The sequence below is a fragment of the Sminthopsis crassicaudata genome, chromosome 1 (assembly GCF_048593235.1).
Source record: "Sminthopsis crassicaudata isolate SCR6 chromosome 1, ASM4859323v1, whole genome shotgun sequence".
In the NCBI taxonomy this organism is placed as follows: Eukaryota; Metazoa; Chordata; class Mammalia; order Dasyuromorphia; family Dasyuridae; genus Sminthopsis; species Sminthopsis crassicaudata.
In genome coordinates this window covers 551,621,745-551,649,031 of record NC_133617.1, presented here as the reverse complement: position 1 = coordinate 551,649,031, position 27,287 = coordinate 551,621,745, and the positions used below count along the sequence as shown (strand labels likewise).

Genomic DNA, 27,287 nt, shown 5'->3' with positions numbered 1-27,287 from the left:
AATACTTAAGGGGCTTGAGAACTGGAACCAGACCTTGGATATCAGGTCTACTTTATTTTAGTACACAGCTATAACTGATTTTTAAGTTCTTCAAGATGAACTTTAGTAAAATACAACAGAAAGGGTTTTTTTTTTTTTTTTTGGCTTTGTTTTGTTTTTTTAACAAAAGAAACACTAATAGCAGAGAAAACAATATACACATTATTTTATAATAAATTTATTGAACTGATTTCAGGAAAGATTATTTTACTCAGTAATTTTGTGTTCTACTGTAACCTCATTTTAAAAAATGGAGAAGGAATTTTTTTTTCCTCTTCACAAAATGTCTTTTATCAAATAACTGGCAAAGTTTACCTGCTTTCTTGTTTGTAATGATCCCATTCCCGGTGATCTTTACCATTGCTAAAGGATGAATATGATCTTTTCCTGGACTCATTCTTTTTGTAAGCATCTCCTTGATGCCTATCTTTGTGGTCATGATATTGAGACAAATGTCTATCAGAAGAATAACTGTCCCTGCTGCTGTCATCATGATTTGTATTCTCTTTTAGTCTTTCCACATCTGTTAAAAAAAAAAAAAGTCTGACTTGCGTTTTCAACATTAAAAAAGTCTAAAGGGAATAAAACTAACTGAAACAATGATACTCCAATTCCCATCCCCCCCAAACAAAGTTCAATTTTTAGGGAGCACTACTTTTTTTTGACTGAATATGAAAATAATAATTAAATAGTGGTATTTCTTTTTTTTTTTTCCCACCATTTGCACACTTCCTATGAAATGTCATTAAATTATATTAAGAACAGTTATTCATAAATATGGCAACTGGCAAAATTTTTTGGGCTAAATTCATAGTATGTGATACAGCCTAGGAAAAGCAAACATTTAAGCTAAAAAAATTTGTTTTACAAGTTTTTATTTAATTAAGCTACCTTAATTATTAACCACATGCTTATAGTTTTCAATAAATAAAATAACTCTACTTACTGAAATTATTACTAAGAAATGATTTAGGAAAAATAGCTGATATATAACATATATACATGAGAAAATATTTAGTGCCAACATAGAAAATACTCCAGATGACAAAAATAACATGCAAACACTTAATGAGATAACTATACAGTTTCAGAACAAAACCAAAGTGTCTTAAAATGTATACAAAATATTTATGTTTCTTATTTAGACAACAATAAGTAAAACTAACCTGGATTCCTAATCATATGAGTATTCATGCTGCTGCTGTTTTGGTCATTGTTTTGCTGCAAAAATATATACATGTAAAATCATTAAAAACATTTTTTGAAATAATTTTCAAACATCCTAGAAAAATCCATCTAGGAAAAGTTGAATTTTTGTGCACTCATTTTGGTTTTACTAAAGCATGCCAATTAAGTTTCTTCTGTTTCTTTGGGATTGCTGTGGCATGCAGTGAAAAGAGTCCAGGTTTTGAGTTAGAGGGTTACCTGGACATGAATCCAGACACTTCTACTTAAGCAAGTTACTTCACTATTCTAGACTTTAGCTTCCTCTTTGTAAAGTAAAGGGACTGAACTAGGCAGCTTCATGAGTACTTCTGTGATCAAATCAAGCCATCACCATCTGTGAAGAGGGATAATTTTGGTTTTTTTGGGGGGGAGGGGCTGGAGGGGACAGTGTTTATTAATACCTCAATTTTTTTCCTCTTCTTACTGCTGTAGCTAATATTTTAATATTAAGTCAAATTAACAGTGAAGAAAAAAGGATGCTTACTTTGCTTCTAAATTCACTTAAGTTTTCATAGCTAGTTTTTGATCCAAGATATAAGCTTCTGACATGTAAAATGCCATGCTTTTTCATTTTAGGAGTCATTTATTTTCTTGAAGGTACTTTCTCAATTTATTTATGCAATCATGTTTTTGTTATTTGTATAATTATGCTGTTTTCCTTATGATAAAGTATACTTGCATTCCTTTCACAAATTCAACCTGAACACTCATAAAGCATTTACCAAATGCCTATTACATGCTAGGTATGATGTGAAGGATACAAAGAAAAAAAAAAAAAAAAAAAAAAAAGGAATATCTCCTTTCAGGAAGCTTACATTCTGTCATTTCATAAGGACTATTTTTGGGATAAAATTCTCTAACTCTAAAATTTTTGAATATAACAACATTCATTTGTAAGATTGCTCTACAGTTATCTTTCTTTGCTTTATTTTTCTTAGCTTGAGTTATCTCAGTAGTGTGGGATTTTATTTTCTATTCCTGAATTGGGTAACATTAATTGTTCTTCAAGTGTATGAGAATATTCACTTATATCCATAAGAGATGAGTAGTCCATTTGTAGTTCATTTATGGCATGCTCCATTTCTCTTGGTTGATTAAGATCTCTTTCTTGCCTTATTAATTGGTCACTTTATATTTTTATAGACATCCAGTCATTTTCTTTAAATTCTCAGTTTTGCAGGATTATTTGTGCTCCACCAAATCTCACAATCCAGGGCCCTATTTAGCCCTCAAACATCAAACTTCTTGCCTTTAAGGACCTCCTTTAGAAATAAAACTTTTAACACTAGACTAAGATATGATTCCATATTCAAGATATCATCTAGTTTTGTATTATCTCTTGATATCATGGGATGAAATAAAGAAACTGATGGTTAATGTGGATTTCATTCAAATCCCAGGTTACTTAACTAATTACAATTTATTTATAGAGTTGAACGCCTAGTTATTAAATTAAATTTATCTTCCACCCTAGTGTTTTAAGAGAAATTAATGACTCTTTCTCTACCTTCATAGTTTCCTGGAAGGCAGAAATCCTTATTATCAAAAAGTTCAAATCACTGTCTTCTAGCTAGTGCTAGAGAAAACAAAACACACTTTTTATAATTTTGGATACATGCTATTAAAAGTTTTTTATTTTGTTTGCAGGAACAATTCAAGACAAGGGAGAAACATAGGCTAGCTCAAAGACAATGTCTTCTGAAAAGTCATGTTCCACAAGTATTTAGAACATACAAAAAACACATTATGAATCCAAAAGCAGTCATTGGTTTTGGGAGGAGTTTGTTGGTTTGGGGGGAGGAGAAAAATTTCCTAATCTACTAGTCTGCCATTGACCTTTGAAATCTAAGACAGAGTAAAAAATCATATATACATATACAGGTAGGCTTGCTTAAGAAATGAGGTAAGGGGCCTCAAAACATGGATATTAGATGTAAGTAAATGAAATGGATATGTATTCTAAAATGATATCATTCATGTCAAGAAGGGGGAAAATACAGTGTTTACTTCTATTAGTAAATTTCCTTTTCTCCTTCCCTAATACTAATGGCTGAAAGTTGCTAGTTACTTGCTATCATATTTCAGCCCTATCCCTCCCAAATCCCTAACCTACCTATGATCCCATTCTTCCATTTTGTAATCTGGAACCACAGAAGTTTGTTTTATCATTATAATACTTCTTCCTCTGACAATAACTCAAATCTTTTTAGATTCCTGGAGAATTTTTCTCCTCATCCCTTGAAGCCCCATTGGCATCCTTAACTACTATTTTGAACCCAACACATTGGCTAAAAGAATCATACATATTCTTTGCCTCTTGATGACACTTTCAGACATTCCCTTTCTTATTAACAATTCTTCTATGTGTTTATATCACATTACCCAGATCCTGAATGCTGTTATCAACTGGGTTGCTAGTACCAACACCTGCTCTCTCAGTTCATGTTCTTCTTTTATTAAGGCCAGAACTAAATACATGATCCTTGCCTTCTCTTTAGTTTTTGTTCCAGTATGGAAACTTAAATTAGGTAGGGCTAGTATTCCAACTGATTAGTATCCTAAACCATCATGATCTTTCCTGCAGCTATATACTGGAATGCATCTTTATTAATGATCTGAAATTCTATCTAATCCTTACTCTCCTATCCTATGTCTCCCTTTAAGCTATTATTTTGTACTAATAGAAACTATTATATGATCTTTCTCCTTCTTGACCATAGTCCAACAATTCTGTTTTGACTTTTTACCTGGAAAACAATGACCTATAAAAAGTTAGTTTAATTACCCATTCTCCCTCAATTCAAATATCTTGCCTCACTAGCTCCATGCTTTGTGAAATGTTTACTCCACAACACATGTTGTCAAATGTTTGTGTATAGTAAGTTGGACAATAATATCAGAAAAATTCATTACAAACTGATGACTTTTCTTTTTCACTAATATGGACAGCAACTCTATCAAACCACCCTTTTTCTTCAAGTCTCCTATAACAGCTTTCCCCCCCTTCCTCTCATCTAAGTATCATGTCTCATGGAAAATGGTGCAATTCATTCTAAACTTCTCACCCACTCCACATCTCAAAACTTTCAATATTAATCCCTTTAAGCATTTTCCTTTGTGTCACTCTCTGACAAAGGTGGTCCTTCCTGCCAATGGTATATTTTCTTATAAACTATTAACCCCAGCCACATGGTACACATATTGTATAGAACTCTGAACTTGACATCAGGATGAACTGAAATGCGGCCTCAGAAACTTACTAGCTGTGTGTGTCTAGGCAAGTCATTTAACTTCTGCACATCTCAGTTTCCTTAATTGGAAAATGTGAATAATAATTATATCTATATAGCTCAAGGTTTTCATAAGGACCAATACTTGCAAAGCACTTAGCATAGTGCTTGGCATATAGAAGGTGCTTATTCCTTTTCTCTTATTCCTTCCTTTCTACTTTTTCCCTCACATTTTCTCCAAGTATTCACCATTCCTTATCTTTTAGTCATCAAGATAATAGACTAGAAAACCCAAAGACACAATAAAAAAACTAAACATAATGACCTCCCATGGTCCCTTGAACTTCCATTTCTTCCTAGGCTTGCTCCCCTGTACTAGCCATTCTCTCCTCTTTCCTCATTTTGACTCCATGGTGAACCAAATCACTTCTAAAATGTCCTGCTCTCTAAAATCCTTAAGTCTCTTCCCCCCTCCCCTTTTTAAAAATAAGAATATTTTGCTAATTACACTCTTCCAAGCCTCAGCCTTGGATTACTGCCCCCATTCACTAGCTTCACTATTATGCATATACTGCTTAATGAAGATGGGGTTTGCTATAGTTAGACAATTTTTCTATAGTTTCCTTATCAATTCTCCCCAGCAGCAACTTTTCATTCTTTGCCAATCTCCCATGACTCCTTTTCCTGAATCCTAAGAATTCTCAGATTTTACAGGGAAAAAAACCTGAAATCATTCATCTTGAACTCTCTTCTCTCCTTCATCTCATATCACTCAGATGCTTTTTGCCACTGTCCTATTTCACTGTACCATAAAAAGAGCCCCTCTCTCTGTTCAAGCAAAGTCTCATTCTACTCCTCCTCCCTTGTCATTTATTTCAATCTCTCCCTATGGTTTCATTCTTTATTGTCTACAAATATGACCATATCCCATTCATCCTAGAAAGAACAAGACCCCTCACTTTCATCATTGCAATCATCCATTCTGTCTTTTGTCCAAAAGACTAACTACAATCAGTGCCTCTACTTTTCTTTCCTTATTCTCTTCTTATAATACTGCTTACAATTCTTACAATTTGGGTTTTAACCCTACCATTTCAATGAAACTTCTTTCCAAAGTTACCAACGATGTTTTGGTCTCTAAAATTGGCCCTTACTCAGTCATAATTTCCTTTAACTCCACCCTTTGATATGTTTTTGACATGCATCATCCTTTCCTTGACATTTTCTTCTCTGTAGGGTTTTTGGAATATCATTCTGTTTATATACTGATCCTCTCCTCCTACCTACCTAACTGTTCCTTCTCAGTTTCTTGTTAGATTTTCATCCAGCTTATACTTTCTATCCATAGGTGTTTTTCCCCCCATCCTTTATACGCTGCCCTAAACTTTCCAACTGTCTTTGATACTTCTCAAACAAAATGTTCAGTAAATATTTAAAACTCAACATATTCAAAACTATCTTTCTTCAAAGATAATTAAGAAACAGAAATACTTAAACTAAATAACTCAGTGTTCAATAATCCTGATATTGAATTATGTGAGGAAGTACTTTCTCTCTTTGACATTTGCTGGGAAAATTGGAAATGAGTTTAATATAAATCAGATTTAGTCCAAAAATTTTATCTCATATCATAAAAACTCAAAATATTTCTGACCTAAACAATAAATCCATATAATTAAAAAAAAAATTTAACCAGTAAAAATGGCTGAGGAAATCTCTTAACTAAATGAGGGTTATTTCAATTTCAAATACATGAAAATAAAAATCTTTGCATTCAACAAAATAAATATGAGTAGGATAAAGGGGAAGGGGTAGTAAGAGGTCTGCATTAAATATCTCTATTCAAGAAATTAGCACAAATATAAAAGTTCGAAAGTCATTCCCCAACAGATAAATTGTCAAAGGATACTGGCAAATCCCTTTCAAAAGAATTGCTAACTAAATAACCATGAAAGACTGCTCCAAATCACTAATAATAAGAGAAATACAAATTAAAACTAACCTGAGATTTGTCTCACATACAAACTGGGAACAAAAACTGCAAAGATGGGAATAATCAATGTTGAAAGAAAGATAGAAAGAGAAATACAATACATTGTAGAGTTGTGAATATGTCTAGTCAGTCTAGAGAGCAATTGGCAATTATGTCAAATGATTAAAATGTTCCTAATATGATGAAGAGGTCCATACCCAAGGAGGTCAAAGACAGAAAGCAGTTTTCCTCTACTATACTTCATGATAGTCCTTTTTTGAAATATTGAAAAATAGGAAGAAAAGTACATAATCATTAGTTCAAGGATGCACAAAACCAACTGTGATATATAATGGGAAAAAAAAAAAAAAGAAATTAAGTATTAAGAGAATCAGTGAAGACATAGGAACTGGGATGTAAAGAGCAGCAAGCATTGTATATATATATACAATGACTAGAACAATGTAAATGGAAAGAATAGGAGAACCAAACACTGTAATTATAATGACCAAATGATCCCAAAGAATGGCAATGTACACCTCCTCCGCCTTTTTTTTTTTTTTTGGGGGGGGGGGGGGGGAGAAGATGAAGGAGATGTAATGTTGGTTAGTTTTGCCAATACTTTTTTTCTCCTTTCCTTATGTAATCTTTGTTACAAGGAATGGTTCACTAATTAAGGGAAGAGAAAGGATCCATTCATAAAACAGAGGGTGATGTAAGAAAAGAAGCTATCAGCAAAAATGAATCATTAAAATAACTATAACACTGACAGTGGCTTAGCACTTTTGCCATTTCTTTCAGCAGTTAAGGATGAGGTTTATCCTTGTTACTTGGGAGTCCCAAGTGACTTGAAAACACCAAAGGGAACTAAATTCTTATTATCTTCTATGAAATCAAATTCTGAAAACAAAATTTTTGTTTTGGGCTAAGAAATACTGAATAGCTATACCTTTTCTCTCTGCTGTCAGTAATCTTTCTTCCATCTACTCTAAAGCAGCAGTACTATATCTTTTTTTTTATTCTATTCCTCCTTAATCCCCTCAAATGTATCTTTAAAAAATCTTTGAATTTCCTTCAAACACTTGAACCTATTTTTCTGGACAATGGAAAATGCTACACTCATATTCTTACTCTGTACCTGTTCTTACTTTTGAATTCTATGCTTAGCTTAAAAAAAATCTAAATTGATTGGTGGGTTCCATGTACATACAGTTCAAAAACTTTATATAACTGCTGGAATTACTCACTGCAATTTCCCCCTTTGTAACCAAAATTTCACTCTTACAAGTCCCATCTTTTGTAAGCTGATTTTTCCCTACACAATTTTAGTCCCCAAAACCTATCCTGATTCTAAGGATCAAAATATGATTTACTTTACTCTTTTATCATTCTTGTCTCCAACACCCAAAATCTCACAGACAGAATTATTCTTGTTAGCTTTGAAAAGATGAATTATCATTAAGGAAAATCAAGAAATTACTAAGTGTTCTGCTTTTGGCAAGGAGTTTCACAAGGTTTCTGAATATTTGAATTCCTTAACTGTGTTCACTCATGTCTATATGCTAGGCTTGAGATTTATCTCCCTCTTTCTGTTGAGGTGTTCCTGTAAGATACTTAAATTTTAAAATTCTTTGTTTCTTTACCCAAAGGCTTCTCCTTCTTTGCTTCCTGGACTACTTCATATTATCACACAAAACACAAAGCTAAACACTTTTAATGTACCTTGTTTCTACTGAATAAGATATCTTTTCATGATCATATTCCAAGTCCTGGATATCATCTCATCAAATATCAATGACACATGTCAAAAATTTGTTTACTTGCATATTAGGACATTTACCTATTTCTTGTTTTTTATCTAAAGTGTATTTAGACATTTGAGGTCATGAGTTTTACTATTGGCTCCTTTCTTGAATATTTTCCTCTTGCTATTCTTGTCTAAAATACTATTTTTATTCATTTTAGCTACTTTCTATATCTAGATTGACATACACAGCCATTTTCCCCTTCCATATTATTTTTATTGCTTAAAGCCCTTTTGATTAGATTTGTAGGGAACTCTGTTAATATAATCTTTTTAATCTTGATTTAGTATAACAAAACTCTAGCAAGGAATGTGTCATCCCTATATTTTAAGCCACTGCCCAGAAACTCAAAACCTCTTTTCAAACACTACCTCCTTAGTCACCATTTGATTCTTCCTGAATTAGTTTTTCTCTTTTGCTTCTCTTCCTTGGCAAGAATAATGCAAACACAACCTATGCTTTAAAGGTCTTCAGTTTCTTTGCTAAAAAGTTCATTTATCTAAAGCAATTTTTTAGATTGCTTCTAACAATCACAATTGTGATTATCACCAGAAGTGTGAAATAGCAATTTTGATAAGTGTTCAGAGGTTTGTCTTCAATACATACCAAGAAAACAACAGGTTCTCTGCTGTTTTAGGTTAACAAATAGATGCTTTAGTACCCATCAGTAAGAAATTGCCAACTGCTGCTTCTCTTTGCTTCTTCCTGTGATTCTTAATGACTATGGCACAATGATATCATTATTTGGAGGGCAAAGTGCTGCTTCCTTCTCACATCATTTACCTTTCTCTTTACGAAAAACCTCAAATTTTTGTTGTTGTTGTTTAAGAGATTTTAGCTGGGATTTCCCCTCCTTTTTTTTGTGACAGTTCATCTCCAGACTCCTAACAAAAGTGAAGTCTCTTTCTCTATGGCAGTCCTATTTTCCCCCTATTAAAGCCCCACTTCTGTTTCCTTTAAGAACCCATCATTACGCCCAACAACTAAAAATGTGGAGAGACATCCCTTAAATCCCTTTACCTCCTCCTTTCAGGAGGGAGCCTAATCTACACTTAGTGGGAAAGGAGTAGGGGAAATTCTCAGTGTAGCACTTAAAAGCATTTCACAAAACTGCTGCATCTTACCTTTTTTAACAAACACATTCGAGTTTCCAGACAGACTGGCTTACTTGGTGTTCTCTGACCAGTGCATTATCTCTTGTTTCCAAGACTTTCCTCATCTCCATATCAAAAAACCCTATCTCCAACAGGTTCCTCTCCTAATTGCCTCCTCAAATAACCACATGTGCATATGGTTGTCTTATCCAATAAAAGGACTTAAAACAGAAGGCAGAACTTATTTCTCATTTTGTTTTTGTATTCCCAGAACTCAATAAAATGTAAATGCATACTAAAAACTGGTTTGATTAGGGGAAAAATTATGCCGCGGTAGTTTCTGAAAATTCTCCTTTCCTCTTCATTGTGAATTTGCCTCATTCATTTTTTATTATAATAATTTGAATTTCTTACATACATGCTCTTTTGTTGGGGTGGCAGGAGGGACAGCAGGATGAGAAGCTAATTCATTAGCATCTATATAGTTAATTAAAAAGAAACTTATAGCAAGACAAATTACATTCAAAACAACTTTAAAATATAAAAATATCTGGAAATTAATCTACCAAGATTCATTCATGACTTACTTAACTACAAAACATTATTTACAAAAATAAAGCTGAGACTTCAAATACTGGAAAGATAATAATTATTTATGGATGGGATGTATATGCCAGCATAATAAATATGACAATAGCAACTAATTTATAGATTCAGTGTTATGTCAATCTAACTTACAAGTATTTATTTTATAAAATTAGTAGAATAACAATTGATTTGAAAGAAAAAAGGTATAGAATCTTGAGGAAAGCTAATTAAATAAAACCATGTAGGAATGAATATGACCTAATGCTATCAGATGTGAAATGATTATTATAAAGATAATCACCAAAATTATTTGATACTGGTTAAAAAAATAGATCAGTGGAACAGACTACATAAGCACAACTCAAAAATAAATGAACATAGTACCCCAGTATTCAATAAAGTCCAAACATAAATTACTAAATTACTTATATGACAAGAACTGCTAGGAAAGATGGAAAATGGTATGGAAGAAAATAAATTTAAATTAATACTTATGATATATATGACAGTAAGCTCCAAATAGACAACTGATATAAACAGTCATGTTAAAAAAATGTAGAAGAAAATGGAAGATGATGCTATTAACAACCAAGACTCCGGTGAGAATTCTTTAAAACATTTTTCTTTAAAAAGGGATAAAAATGACAAATTAAATAGACAACTCTGACTATGTAAAATGATAATAATGGCAATAAAAAAAAAAACAGTAGCTAGGTTAAGAGAAAATGCTAACGGGGAAAAAAAAGTCTTATTAGATCTGATAATCTTAATACTTCAATGAATTTATGGATGCAAATATCACTGCTAAAAATAAAGATCATAATCCATCCTTGCTTGTATATCCTATTGCAACTACGGTTTATATGTTCTCATAAGTTTGCCAATGGGGAACGATCTATCTAAAATTGTGGGGTACCCTTCTTGCATGGTCTATGTTTTTTTGGGTATTTCTTATCCTAGACATGTTAATGTCATAATTTCATTTTTAATAAAACATTCCTCAGATAATATCCTTCCAATTTGTGCTTCCCTGGTTTCCTTCAAGTCCCAGCTAAAATCTCTAGAGACAAAGTCTTTACTAATACTTCTTAATTCTACTAACTTCCCTCTGTTAGGTATTTTCTGTTTATCTTGTAAGTAGCTTGTTTGTATGTAAGTGTTTGTGTGCTCTCTCCCCTACTGATTATGAGCTTCTTGAAAACAGGGACTGTCTCTTTGCCTTTTTTTTTTTTTTTTTTTGGTATCCCCACAGTAGATGCTTAATAAATGCTTATTGATTGCACAGAGTAGATGTTTAATAAATGTTTATTGACTGATTGATTGGCCTTTTGTTTCAGAAAAAGATTGGGGGTCACTGAAAAATTCTGCAATTTCTTAAAAGACAATCCAGCTCCTTTTCTTCCTATTCAATTCTGAGCTCAGTTCATTGTCCATTTGCAGTTATCTATAACTCACACGCATATGTGCGCGCGCACACACACACACACACACACGCACACACATGCAAACTTGCAAGAAAAAAACAGCGAGAGCAAGGTAGAAAAGATATATTCTATAGGTTGTCTTAACTGAATGACATAATCTTAGCAATAGGCATCATTCATCTACTTGGGTTTTTCCTGTGTGAATAATTAGGCCAAAGTCTTGAGGGTGATTAGGAATCTCATTTAAGAGATTCTACAACGTTCTGGGGTTTAATGCAATCAATACAATGCCAAATGGAACACCAGGAAGACCTTACCATCTATAGGTAATCCCTCTTTAATATAAACACTAACACATCTCCCTCCATTACTGTAGAACATTTTTGACAGGCATATATCTCCCTATTTAATGGTTCACTTGATATTGGTAATAACAAGATCAAACAAGGTTATCTTCTTTGTTTATCTTTCAAAGAATTTCATAGAATTATGACATACGTAGGAGACAAAATGTTGGAGAAGTTTTAAGGTGGCATTTGCTCTACCAAATCAAATGCTTTTCTACTCAACAACGGGATCCTGTATTTTGTACATCTTTCAAAAATCTGCATGATGACAAAAATGTGGTCTACTGTAGAATCACATGTTAAAAAACATACCAGTCCCTTTTAATACCTTCAAAAAACCTGTCATTGATGCACGTGCAGGTTACTCTCATTCAAAAATCTATGTAGATGGAAAAATTTGTCACCATTTAAAAAAGAGGTAAAAGTTTTTTGTTTGTTTTTGCCATTCTTAGCATCTTTCCCTCCTTTACCCACACTAAGAAATGACTCCTCAATGCCCTCAAGACTGTTGATCAAATATAAACAAGAGTCTGTGTTGGAGGCTTCTACCAGGTTTGTTTTCTTCAGTACAATTCCGCTTTCTGAAAAAAAAAAATACATCTAAGACTATCTTTGATGGCGAAAAGAATTTATTATAAAAATATAGATCTTATCCATTTTTTGTCTGTATATTCTTCTGGTGTCATCATAAGGGCAGCCCTCTGAATAACTTAATTGGGTCTCTCAAAAGCTTTCTTTAATCCTGTTTTTAATTTGATCTTTTCTTTGTTTTAAGGAGTAGTATAGCTCATAAGCTTTCACTGATCTTTTCTATAACATTTAACAAACGAACTTATATTCCAAACTAACCTTGACAGTGGCTGTATTACCAACAAAGATATCAATGGCTTGTTGACTGATGGTTTTTAGGATATTTTGCTCTCTCTGCTTCGACAATTAATTAGGCTTCTACGCAAAACTATCACAGTCCTTTCTGTCACTAATTTTTTTTTAACATCTTATTTATGATTTATTCATTCATTTATTAATTTCATTACACACCAAATGGGAATTTATTTTTGCTTTAATAAATTGCTAAGTCAGAGTTCTCAGACTGATTTTCCTCAAGAGATCCCAAGCCCTTTGGTCCAGCAAGCACTTCACACTTGGAAAAGAAATCTAATTTTTAACTCCTACTTTTATAGGTTATGTTGCTCCCACCGTTATAATAGCCTAAGCAGTTCCAACAGGACAAGAAAGAAGCATACACCCCTACTGCTGGTATGGGTACCCCTACTTTTACTTTACTTACATTTCTTCACCTTCTAGGAAACAAGACAGAGAAAAAAGATTCTCAATAATGCGAGGCAGCTGAATAGGCCTCTGGGGGATCAGTTCTGCCAACCCTAATATAATGGATTCTTTAAACAGGATGGGCTGGTATTATTTAATTGCATGGTATATATTTTTCCTTACTTTTCTAGTTTAGAATTAATTATTCTATCAAGATAATTTAATAATGCTCACCAGATGGGTAATAAGTAAGATTCTGTTTATTAAAATATAATCAATTTAATGTTTTCTGACATTGAGTTGCGTCATATACAATATCTTCTGCTTATTTTTTTTGAGGAAAATATTGAGTACAGATGATGAGACTCTTTTCTTGTCTGAAGTCTATAGCTCCTCTTATTCTTTAATCTATATTTTCCAACACAATTTTGCCATGCTTGCCAATGTACTAAAGTCCATGAGTTTTGGACTGGACCTGTGACTTTAATTTTATGTAGAACTTCTAAAAAAGAAACTCTTTCTACCTAGGTAGATGGGAATTTATTTGGCAACGTTTATGATACATGTTAGAGCATAAGCTGCAATTTCTATGGTAGTCTTTTTACAAATGTATACTAATGAGTACTATTATCCTCTACAAAATATTTCTCTATGAACTTTGGACTGTGATAAAAGCAATTTCATCAACTTCTTTAGTTATCTCTCTAAATGGAACCTGAGCCATTCTTCCACTTAGCTGTACTTTCCTATTGTCTTTTTGTTTTGTGTCTAGTGAGTTATCAAGATTACTAATAATTACTTTTAATAGCATGTCTAACAGTTAGTTGGTCTGTGCATAAACATCTCTAAGTTATTATTTATAGATATTCTAAAACCTGTTTGATTCTTATTCTTTTTTCTCTGATAAAAGTCTGACATAAAAAAATATATTAGGAAGTTACACACTTCCTAATTAGAAAGGGGAACCAAGATAGCATAGTATACAGAGTGCTGGACTCAAGAATTTGCAACATCTAAATTCAAATCTGGCATCAGACGTTTATTAGATAGGACAAGTCACTTCTGTCTGCTTCATTTCATCATCTATGAAATAGGAATAATAATAACATCCAATTGTAAGGATTGTTGTATAGATAAAATAAGGCAATATTTGTAAAGAACTCTGCAAACCCTAAAGTGCTGCATAAATGCTAGCTAGCTATTATTAGATAAAGAGAAGAGCATCAAAAAGAACTATAAGGTTTTGGTACTAAAGAACAGAAAAATAGAAAAGTGGAATAAACTAACACAAGTAAAACTCAGAAGTAAACATCCCAGTGTTAGATAAATTAAAGAACATAAATCAGTAGCAGATGTACTGAATAGGGAATTACACAAGAACTGGAAAGAATTTGACCATACACCACAATAAGTTCCAAATGAAATTAGCTAAAAATAAAAAGTAACATGCAACTGATTGGTAATTAGATTTTACCATTTGAAGTAGAAGTGACAACAAAAAATAAAACAAATAATAATGCCTTAATTAGACAACTTTTGCCCTCAAAAAACTAAGCAAGGAGAATAAGAAAAATTATTTATGGAGAAGATAATCTTTGTATTGATTATCTTAGCTAAAAGTCTGATATCTAAGATACATGGGGAACTGAGAAAAAAAATAAAGAAATCTCATTTCAGTTTCCTAGAGAATAAATTGTTAAAGCAAATAAGCAATTTTCAAAAGAAACACAGAAAACCATGTAGTCCAAAATTACTATTAATTAGAAATAGAACTCTAACCTCATATATATTAAATTGGCAAAGAGAAGTTAATAAAAAATATTAGTGTTAAAAAAGTGAGTACAGGAACACTACTGTATCAATAGCATCAATGTGAACTACCTTGACCATTCTCAAAAACCATGTGGAATTATGGAAAAAAAAATTAATCCTCATAATCATACATCATTTGGAGTGAAAAACTGGAAACAAGTAGATTCCCACTGACTGGAGTGTATGAATATAATATAAAACCAGTGAGCCATTACATACTTTTAGTTTGTGAAGGAAAATTTTTATGGGAAAAGGGGTAGGAGGAGATGGACTTGAGCTGAAAAAAAGAAATCAACTATAAAAATGATTTGGAAGAACTCTGGAATTATGATGGTCAAAGACAATTTGAGGAGAAATTTTAGAGCACTTGAGAAGTTGAAGAACAATAAAGGTGGGAGGTGGAGAACAAAAGTGGTAGAGATGAAAAAAAAAAAAGGATATCTTAGAGCTGAATAAGAACTTGATTGAAAGGAAAAGCAAGATGATAGAAAAGAATCTTAGTACAAGGAACTGAGAAAGGAAAAAAAGGACATAATGAAGAAAAAACAATAGCATGAAAACAAGTAGATGAAATGATGTAAATAAACTAAATTAGTTAGATAAGGTAAGAGATTAATTAGACAGGGGAAAAGAAAATGTGGCTTTCAAGATTTAAGAAAAACCAAAGAGATTATCAAATATTAAAGACATGAGAATAAGAATAATAAATCTGGAGTTATGTTCACCCATAAGTAATTTGTTAGAGGGATTTTATGGAAGAGTTACTAGTAAGAAAGATAAAAAACTTAAGTAAAAACACTTCAAATAAATATGGCTAGGAGGGAATATTTTGCAGTCGCCTACACTGTTTATATTTCTTTGATGATCAAGTGACTGCTAAGAAGAGTTTTTTGGTTTTGTTTTATTTTAACTAAGAAAAAGACAAAAAGGATAACTTTCTAGACAATCAGGGTCAAAATCTTCATTTGAAAACTTAAAGAACTTTAGTGTGAAAACTAAGAAGTGAAAAAGAAAGAGGAATCTTGATTTTTGTCAGTAAGTTGGAATGACATAAAAGCAGAGCAAAGACAAGGTAGATTATGATTATAAAACTAATTTGAGCATGCTCTTAAAAAATAAGCTGGATGTTCAAAATTAGCTACTTGTTCTCAATAAATGATTATTACATTCTAAATTATTTTGTAAAGAGAAATTACTTAAGAGAATAATAGCAGTGATGACTCCTGAGGGGCTATCAAACCTGGTTACAAAAAATGTTTATGATCTTCCCAAATCATGCATTCAGATAAACTACTTAAAGACTTGTTAAAAACAAATGAGCATTATTATCTTTTGATAATTCCCTTGGGTACAAATAATAGTGCCAGAAGATCTATAAAATACTTCTCAAGATTATAAAGTTTTGGGCAAGAATGAAGACTTGAAGCAAAAGGTCACTATGTAGCTAAAATGAAGAAATAAAAGAAAAAATACTTTTATTAAATGAAAAATTATTCAAGATTAAGTATCTGAGAATGGGATTTGATTCTCTGGATCACATGTTAAAATAATGGAACAACAAGCTCTTGAATAGGCATGAGATATAAACCCAGAGGGGTGCTGGTGACAGCCTTTATTAGCTTTTGATTCAGCATGAAAATTTGTACTTCAGAAATCAGTAAATGCTACCAATAAAGGCTTGATCTGTTATTTTATTAACTGCTAAACATAAAGTGATAAAGAAAATGGTAATGATGAATACTGAACTTAAAAGTGTGTTGTGCACTTATATTTTCCCGCATAAGAGCCAAATGTTAAACATTTACCATTACACTCTTGGACATATCTAACTAGGGCTAGTAAGAACAAAATTGTCTAAACTTTTGTGCACCAAATTGAAAGGATTATAAAATGAAAAGGTAAAAATTTACCTATGCATCAATCTAGACACTTAAGTAGTAGCTTAAGTAAGATTAGTAACTGAAGTATCCAGAAGTTCATACAGTAAAATCTAAGAAAGGAAACAGTAATAAAAATCAATGACCTCATGTGTCTTTATATATTTATACAAAGTATGGGCAAAAAACAACATAAACTACAGATCCTAGGGGTGGTGAGAAAAATATGACCTCATGGCTCAAATCACTAATACACAGGGGATGAAACCCCTGACTGAAACATGTGTAACTTTGGTCAAAAGAAACAGTGGGGTGTGATTATATGTAAGAAAATATACTCAGGTCAAAGTTCCTTCATGAAATAGTAGTGAAGGAGCCCAGACAATACCAGTTTTAATTTGGCCTCTGGTATTTTAGCCAATTAATGTCCTCATAGGCCATGGAAAAAAAGGTTATGAAATGAGGGGTACCACTTAAACTTTAGAAGCATAAAAGGAGGAAAGTAGTCAACCAAATCCCAGTGCTATTTATTCCACAAATCTCTCAACTGCTGGTACCTGTGTTGGTATTGATGAATGCTATATGATCTGAGATTCTATGGGTTCAGGTATAGTTTACTCCCTTACCTACAAACATCTGAGAAATCCCTTCAGTAACTAATCCACACGTTTGCCAATAGTCCAAGAGCTGGCTGATAGTACTAAACACTTTTCAGAATATGTGAGTTGTCTTAAGGATTATTCTTTTCCTTTCTTGAAATGGTTATAGACTTACAATAAGAAATAGACATGACAGATCCTTTTTCATCTTTCTAATCAAATTCCAAATAAAGCCCTGTCTGATATTAGTCCCAAACATGGGATGAAATGAACAAGATGAAATTTAGTATAAATAAATGTAAAAATTACATGTGAATTCAACTGAGCTTTCACAAAAAGCTTGTTTTTTGCCTTTCTCTGGTATCTTTTATTTAGTATAGTGTCTGGCATGCAGTAAGTACTTAATAAATGCTTGTTGATTTGAACTGACTAAAAAATAAAAGGAAAAACAGTAATTTGGGGATGGGTGAGAATTGTTTTTAGTCAACTACTAGCTCAATATAAATCAAATTGTGGCATGCAGCCAAGAAAGTGAATATGATCTTAGATTATAATAAGTGTCATATAGCTGCAGGGAATAAGATATAGTTCTGTTGTATTCTGAATTGTCTATTCAGTTCTAAGGGGCGCATTCAAAAAGTACAAAGATGATTCTGAAAGCATCCAGAGGAAGGCAACCATGATGTATTCTGAAGGAAGAGGGTGTATTTAACCAGGAAAAAAAGAAAACTTAGGGGATATACGAGAGCTGTTTAAGTATTTGAAAGGTTATCACTTAGAATAGAGATTAAACATGTTTTCCTAGTATCTAGAAGAGATATAGCTGAAATGGATTGAAGTTTCAAAAAAAGCAAATTTAGCCTAATTGGAGATATAAAAAAATGAAATGTGTTGCCTTTAGCAAGCAATCTTTTCCTCTTTATTGGAAGTTTTCAAATAAAGGCTTGAAGATCAATTTCTGGATATGTTGCAAAGAGAAGTTTTTATAGATATGAGTTAGACCAGATGGCTACTGAAGTACCTTCCAAATTTTAAGTTCTATGATTCTGTCAAGGGACTAATATGAAAGCTTTCAGAAATGTGGGAAGACTTATATGCAATAAAGTAGCATAAGAAAAGCAAAAGCAGAAGAAAACTATATACAATGATATAAACAAATACAACAATAAAACCCAGAATAATTCAGCTTAAATGCAATGACCAGTGCTGATTTTAGAAGACTAGTGATTAGACTTATTATTAAAAAAAAACCACAAAACCAAACCAAACAACAAGAATATTTCTTTCCTATTTATAAAGATGGGGAAAGCAAAGCTACTTAGATATTGCTTATGGTGTTTAATACAAGTCATTGTATTGTTTAGTTTTATGTAAAGATTTATCTCTGCTACATTGAAGAGATCAATAGGAAGATTTATTTGGGGAAATTATTCCAGCTTGAATGACAGAAGGCATTGATAAAAGCAATGAAAGAAAAAAAAAAGTGCTATACACAAAGGTAAAGATATGCATATTCTACCTATAAAAATGAGTGAGCCTCATCATAATGTTATAAAATGCTACTGCCTTGTCAGAATTAGAGGCACTGTTCTTTTGAAACTAATTGCCACATATTATGTGGTTCTACAAAATCTTGTGCTTTTCACAACCAATTAACACTTTTCAAAAGGTCACAAATGCATTTGAATGTGGGCTCTTAGGAAATATATTTTTAGTTTCCTCAGACTGCTCTTTGAAAATTCATGACAGTAAATTTATGGGGGAAAAATATAACTGATTACCTGAGAGTCTTGCCGTTTTTTAATTGCATGCTTATATAATTTGTGTAGTTTCCTTGCATCAAATTCTGTAAACTTGGATACAAAAATCCACAAATTCCTAGAAGAAACAAATTGTTAATTTTTATGAAAAGTAATTTTTAAAAAAATCATATTTCTTGGTTTTTTTCATTTTATTTGATGGAAGATAGAAGAGTTTCTGTTATTTATCTAGTGGAAACTCTCTCAAACTGCATGTCTGAGAAGACACATATGCATTATAAGCTTCCAAAATGAACTCCTTCATTTTAAATTATTTAGGATGGAAAATAGTAATGACATTTTTATTATACTCTGAATCTTTAAATCTCAAAGGACATCTTTCTAACCTATTTAAGGCCTGTCAATCTGCTATCAGCTATCTTTTAGATTTATCTCAAACCACTGTTGTGTTTGAGCCAAAATGAGCCATTCACTACCCTCCAAAGTATTTTATCTCCCATTAAACTTTTGCACAGACTCCTGTAGGTTTAGTTATTGAAAAGTAAAGAGTTATATTGTAAAACAAAAAAAACACTACTTTATGCCAAGCCTCCTACTAAATATTTTGCAAATATTCTCATTTGAACCTTGCATTAAGCTGGAAGGTTCTATTATTATCTCAATTTCTAAGCTGAGGAAACCAAAGCCAACAAAGGTTAAGTGACTTGCCCAGCTAATAAGTACTTAACATTGGATATGAACTCATAAGAAAGGTCCCATATATTAAGAAAATTTAATGAACCACTTTTTTGTAGTAGCAAAAAATTAAATGGGAAAGGGCTAAACAAATGACTATAATAGAATATTACTAAGCCATACAGAAATGCCAAATCTGAAAAATTCAGTGTAACATTGGAAGACTTATAAGAATTGATAGAGAACAATTTATGTAAGAAACCAAATAAAATAAAGGAAGTAACTCCAGAAGACATCAAAACTCGCATCATTGAAGTAAGCAATCTTGACTTCAGAAAACTGATAGTCAAACATGCTTTTTCCTCTCTTAAAAGAATGCTGGCTAGAGATATTTAGTGAAGCGTAAATTGTCATTTATGACCAATATGTCAGCTTATTTTCTTCATTAAACTTTTTGCTCCAGTGTGAGTTCCTATATGTCTTTTGCTCCGAGGAGTTAAAAAAGGGGATGAATTATTTAGTAAAATTATCCCCAATGTAATTTCAAATGTGGACTTTTGTTAATTTTAGGATGAAAAACACAATTGACAAGATAATGGCATTCGTCACTTGCTTTTTCAAAGGTTCATCTGCCACCTAGTGGTTTAATACAAAACCATTAGAAGGACATAATGCCACACTACAATATTAATATGAGAAATATAGCTTTGAAATTAATTCAAGTTACTTTTAAAACAACTTACATAGTTTAACAAAGTTTAAAAAATTCCATAAAGCTGAAGGGGATAAATGGAAATGCATAACAATATGCAAATGATGATATGCAATTAGAAGTTAAGGTCCTGAAAAAAGTCACTTACTTTCTCCACTGTTTAATTTGTTCAGGATTTGTATATTCTTTCAGACATTCAGTGATATGATCACCAATTTTGATTAGACACTGTCTAGTATGTTCCAGCTGTTCTCTTTCTGAAAGCCCTTTTTCAGGTCTATCAAGTTGTTTTAGCGCAGCTTTGACAGGCCTCATTCTTTCTTTGCACTGTACCAAAAAAGGGGGGGAGAGGGCAGAGTTTAATATGTTAAAATGACAAATTCCAAAATATCATTCATTTATCAATGATATTTATAATAGACAAATGCAGAATTATCCTAATTAAACAATCAAATCAAACAAAATAATCAAAATAAAATTAAAATTTATTTCACAGTTCCTATGTTTGTTTTACTTCAAGTTGTCTTTTGTAAAAGTAATAATAAATACACAGTTTAAAATCACCATTCATATTGAAATACAGTAAAAACACTGAATTATACTTGGTGCAATTATAAAACAATTTATACTAGTGGATACAATTATAAAGTTTCAGATACTATAAGATGAAAAAAAATTTTTTAAGAATTATTTTCAATTTTCTATAATAACTAAGGTATATATTCTTTCAAAGAAATGAAAATCAAGGGTAAAGTTTATATACTGCTGTATGGTACAAATGAATATTGATATGCCAGTCATAAAATCTATATGCTTATTAACAAATATGATCAATATCTGTGTTCCTTAAAAACTACCATGGCAAAATGCCAGTCAAAAAACTACCTACTTGTATTGAAATTGTTGCTGTCACTGTTCAAGATCTTTGAATCAAAGCCTTTAAGTAAGGGTTCCTTTCTAGGATACATTCTGGGTGCAAAGTACCTTCCTCTATATCATTTTGGTAAGTCATTATACTCTTGGCAATTATTATTTTTATTTTTTTTAGTATAATACTTATTTGGACAATCAGTCAGATGTTACACCAGATTTGGAAATAACCTAATATAAGTGCTTGACCTATCAATACTAATCACTGAGCATTGTTCTAATTGTCAAGATGAGCTGTTTCAGAAAAAAACAAAAACAAAAAAATTTCTCAGATGATATTTTGGTCCACAGCATCAGTGAATTCATGATTTATCATATAAATAATACCCTCATGCCATAACTGACTGAAACTGTAACCACAGTACAATTTCTGGTTGATGGAGAGTACACCAATTTAAGTACAAGCTTTTTTAGGGACACAAACCTTATACTATTTGGTAAACCAGAGACATATGACAAAATAACAGGAACTGAAAACTTGTTCAGTTTAAGACAGTTATTAGCTATCAAAATCAATGTTATAAAAAGCCACCAAAATGTATATAAATTGTGACTTGGATTTTGTTTTCACCTTTTACTGGTATGACAGTAATGGAACTAGCACAAACTTTATTAATTTATAGAGCATTGATGCTAAATGGTGTGGAATGGATAGCACAGCCTAACTACCTTACTCCAGCCCTTGGAATTGGCCTTCTAGCATTCATATTTATTCAATGCCATCCATCAAAATTTATTATGCATATACTTTAACACACTAAACTATTCACTAGGGGAGAAGATGTATAATTTAAATAACACATAGACCTCATGGAGCTTATAGCTTAACATAGCATATAAAAAAAAACAAACAATATTAAAAAATAAGTATTTAAGAAAGTTGTGGGGGAAAGTTCTATGTAACAGGGATGATCATTATGTATTTGTGATTTCATGAATGGTATCACATTTGAGAATAAAAATAGTCCTCCATCTATGTGTATTTTATTTCACTAAAATTAGAAAGTAGCTAATAATGAGAAGTCAATAGGCATAGGACTTGAAAAAGAGATGAAGACGACTTTCTTCAACCTCTTGTTTATCCTATGTGGATATACATCTAATTCCTTTGAATGTAGGTATCTTCCAAAACACTCTATGTCATCCTGGCGTTTGATGTAATTAGAATTATGACATCTGCAAATAGGAACACCTCACCATCCACAGTGAATCCTCTTGTCTTAGACTTTGGACTGAAATCCATAGTCGTATCTATCCCCTTGTTTTGTGTTTTGTCTGATATTTATCGTCAAAGGGTTATCAAATAAGAGTTCTTTTCCAAGACCTCTTGAGTGATCTTAATGTATGGAGAAAAAAATGCTTTGCTGGAAAAATTCTTGTAAGGTGGCATTTTTTTTCTACCAGATAAAATGCTTTTTTTTGGTACAAATAAACAAAAAACATAATGAAATATTCTATTCTCTGCATCTTAAAAAGTTAATTGTGAGATGATATAGATACAGTTTATTATTGAACAGTTTGCAAATGCTTACTTATTCCCTTTTATCTTAACAGAGATCCCATACTCATGTACAGATAACTTATAACAAAGTTTCCACAAAAATAGGTGTATTGGCACACAGGTCTATACCTACTGATGTTCTCTTCGTCATTTTTTTTCCCCAATATTAATAAAATCCGAGACTTTTTTCCCCATGCTTTTAGCATCTTCTTCAGGAACCTTGTATATTGATTCCTCAGAATTTTCACAGTTGTGCAGCATGGCTCTTCTCTATTATGTACTTGGTCTAATCTGGCTATTTTTCACAATCTTTGTTCTCTTTAATACCATTTTCTACTCCCTTTTTAAAAAAAAGCATCATGACATTAAGGTTCAAAAATAGTGTCTTAATGGAATAAAAGTTTGTTTAAATGGTTTTTGCAATATTTTTCTATTTTTCTTCTGTTGGCATCCTTCTTCACAGTCTTGAAACCCCTAGGGATTACTTTGCTTATTTAGCAATCTTGCCATATTTTCTTGGAGTCTTCTACTACTTCTCTAATTTATGACATGCTGTTGCTCATTATTATTTTAAACTTAAATACAAAATGAGAAAAGGAAAAAAAAAATTCCAAGTACACTGCAGACAATAAGAGAGGATAAAACAATAAATATCCATTCAAGAAAACATATATAATAAATACAATAGATTGTGTTCAAAGCTACCCTGCTTTACCATTTACCCTTACTTTACCTTTCCCCCTTCCTTCCACCACTCCATTTAACCTGGAGACACACACACACACACACACACACACACACATACACACACACACACACATACATCTATAAACATATGCACTCATACACAAAATTTGTAAGATTGTCCTATGCTATTTCCTCTTATCATCTCTTTCTCAAAATGTCATTCAAAATTATAAAATTGTTAAAATTATTCCTCAAAAATTTTACAAATTTATAATCTAATCCAGTGTTGCTGGGTAGAATCTCTTTCTGTTTAGCAAGTCAAGTTTGATATTTACTAGCTAATATGCTTTCTGGGTTCTTTTCGACTCACATGTTGGAAATTAATTTTCACTGAATAAACTTCCAGACAGAATAATTATAGTTAGAGCTATACCAATTCTATTGACCATTAGGAAATACAAACTATATATTCTTGTTGGTAGGAACTATATACATATATCACTAACTCGTGTGTGTCTCTGAGTGTGTATCATGAGTTAGTGATCTCTATTAATAATAAATATATGTATGCATGTGAGTATGTGTATATATGTAAAAGCAATTCTCTGCCTTTAAAGAGTTTGCATTATAGTGGGATATTGCTACATGTTCATAGATAAGTTTAGGATATATACTGAACAAATACAGTGTTGAGGGTGACAATAACTGAGGGAAATCAAGAAAGGTTCCCTGAAAGAAATGGTACTTTGGGAGATTTCTAAGAGGTGAAGAAAAGCAGGGAGCATAGGCATAAGGGGCATCCTATGCAAAGACATGGTGGGGAGGAAAGGTGGAAATAAAATACCATGTACCATTGATAACTAGCCAATCGATTTGACTGGAAGGTATAATGAGTTATAAGATGTAATATGTAATTACAGACTGTTAAAAAGTCATTACTGACATAATCAGTATAATCAGATATTTTAGGAATATAAATATGATAGCTATGTATAGAATGGATTGCTGAGGGAAGAAAATTGAGGCAGGGAGAGCAATAATGAATCTAGGTGAGAAATGACAGGAGCCTGGACGAAGGTGGCTACAGTGTAAATAAAGAAGATAGTGCCTAACTTATAGTTGACTAATAAATGTCCACTGAAGTGAAAGGCAATGAATGGATCTCTAGTGTTAGAAGTTCCAAAAATGATAGCTAAACACAAGACAGATAATATCCATCAAATTTTTCAGTTCATTCATACCTTGCTTTTTATGGCATCTAGATTTCTTGTTTCCTTCATGACCTTATAATGTCACATTTATGTATTTTCAAAGCAGTCTTGTTTGACAAGATAGTACATATTTAGACAGCAGAGTACAATGAATTCTCATGAAAGCTGAGGCTCCGTCTCAGACTGTCTTACAACTAAGGCAACTTTTCCCAGACTAACTAAATTTCCCTTAGGGAACAATACAAGATGCACTTATAAAAAATCTTTAATTTCATCTATAGTAAAAGGCATTTTAAGTGAGGGAGCTCCACTACTTTAGATGACAAATGACATAATTAAGAAACTTAGACCTTAGAATTAGGGATAATTTAATAAAATATATTCCATGTCCTTACTGAATGTGACCTATTAAAAAACTCTGTAAATGTTATAAATGACATTATGATGGTAATCGATTTGAATTACAGCATTATTCAATTTAACTCTAACATAAATTTGTTTAACCTCTAAACTATAGATATCTAAATTATATAGTTTCAACCAAAATAATATTAAAATAACTCAATGTTGACAGAAAGCCTATTACTTACAACACTGAATGTCTTCTGATCCAGCTCTTCAGAATCCTCAGATATAGGAACTGGTTCCCCACTTGCAGTGATATGAACCGGAGCATCTGAAATTGTGGATTTCTTAGATTTTTCTTTGCTATCAGATTTGGTTTCACTGAGCTAAGGGGGGAAAAAAAAAAACAAAATAAAACTGACTATAGCAAAAAAATATACTTTTTCAAACTTCTGATTCAATAGTATTTATCCTTGCTAAATTTCTTCAAATTCTACCTTCCCCAAATTGATGTGGGGAAGTGAAAAATGAAGAAAATGTACAAACTTTCTATAATTTCTTTCTCTGGCAAGTCATTTAACCTCTCTAAGCTTCAAATTTACTCAACTATAAAAATAGGATAAAAATGCACTTACTAGTAATTCTAATATTACCCTACCTACTAGGGTTGTTGTAAAGATTAAAATGAGACAATGTATGCAAAATGAAGCAATGAACACAAAGTATTAAGTACTACATAGATATTTTTTATAATATGAAGAACATATTTTCAATTTGTTTCCAAACTTTTCTGTTAGCAACGGAAATAGTACTTGAGGGGAAAGGTTTTCATTTGAAACTAAAATATTGGAAGAATTGTTAGACAGTATTTCTTCCCCTAAATGTGAATATTTTATTCAATTTTCCATATTTTAAAGTTGCATAATGTGATTATCATACCTTTTCTTCCTTTATGTCTTTGTCTTTCTGCATAGCTTCTTTTATTTTGCTTTCTCTTTTTTCTTTAATATCTTTTTCCTTTATATCTTTCTTATCCTCCTTTTCTTTTCTCTCCCTTTTAAGTTCTCTCTTATTTTCCTTTTCTTTTGCTTCCCTTTTTTCTTCTTGTTCCTTCTTTACACAAACATCTGGCTCAGATTTTTCTTCACTGTCTTTTTCTGCTTTTACTTTTCTATTTGGATGTTTCACAGAAGTGATCTCATCCTGCAAAGTGCAAAATTTGCACCATATTACTAACCAAGTCTCAGTAATAGCTAACTAATTAAAAATTAATAATCCCTTCTACAATAAAGAGTGCTTGCACAAATATGAAATCTGAGTGAAAGAATTTCAAATCCTATTGATATATGCAAGCTTTTCTTGTAATAAAATGAAAACAAGTAGCCCCACCAAATATTCATAATGAAATAGGAAGGAAAAAAAATTCAAATGGCAAATTTGGGAGGAAATTTTGAAAGAAAAATCTTTAGTGATGAGTAAAACTTTGTATCAATTGAGCCATGAAATAGAATTTCCATGTGGGAAAACTATGGCAAATATCTTAACTCAAATTATTAATTTACATCATCAATAAGAGACTCACCAAATACCTTTAAAAGAGAAAAAAAAAAATTAGTTGTTTCAAAAAAATTATTCTCACCTTGTCATCATCTTCATCAGATTTGTCTGAGGGTAATGGAGAAGAATCACTTCTTATTTCTTCTCTCGTTTTAACAGTCTTCACCATTTTATTTTTCTTAGTCCTTATTTTCCTCCTCTTCGAATTTCCCTAAAAATAAGGATTTCACTTTTATACTCATCAACTCTTTAGAGAGTTGTGGAGAACTTAATTCATTACATCACAAATTTAGTGTATCATTTTAACACCCATTTAAATTATTTTTAGTGTCAAGCAATTAGCAATCATAAAAACAAATGCACAGAGATAACGAGGGTCAAGTAATAAATTACGTGGAATTCAATAATAACTCCCCAAATCTACACCATAAATACTAATAGCAATTGTTTCCATACTCAAAAAAAAAAAAAAAAAAAAAAAAAAAGGAAGAAATTAGGAACACTTTAATCCCTAGAGCATGTATCAAAGGTAAAAGTGAAAATGATTCCAAGTTTCATGAATTTCCAATTGTTGCCCCTTAAATCTTATACAAAAATGAAAAATTAATGTTTATTTTCCTACC

The 27,287-nt window shown here is 31.8% G+C and overlaps 1 protein-coding gene across 1 annotated transcript in view; it reads right to left on the bottom strand.

Annotated features, from left to right (window-relative positions):
• CHD1 (chromodomain helicase DNA binding protein 1) overlaps positions 1-27,287 on the bottom strand; it is a 104,680-nt gene that overhangs the window by 913 nt on the left and 76,480 nt on the right. Inside the window, 7 exon segments of the mRNA XM_074282016.1 lie at positions 355-562; positions 1,206-1,260; positions 19,068-19,164; positions 20,582-20,760; positions 25,353-25,493; positions 26,047-26,310; positions 26,747-26,875. Of these exon segments, the coding sequence (XP_074138117.1) occupies positions 355-562; positions 1,206-1,260; positions 19,068-19,164; positions 20,582-20,760; positions 25,353-25,493; positions 26,047-26,310; positions 26,747-26,875 (1,073 nt within the window).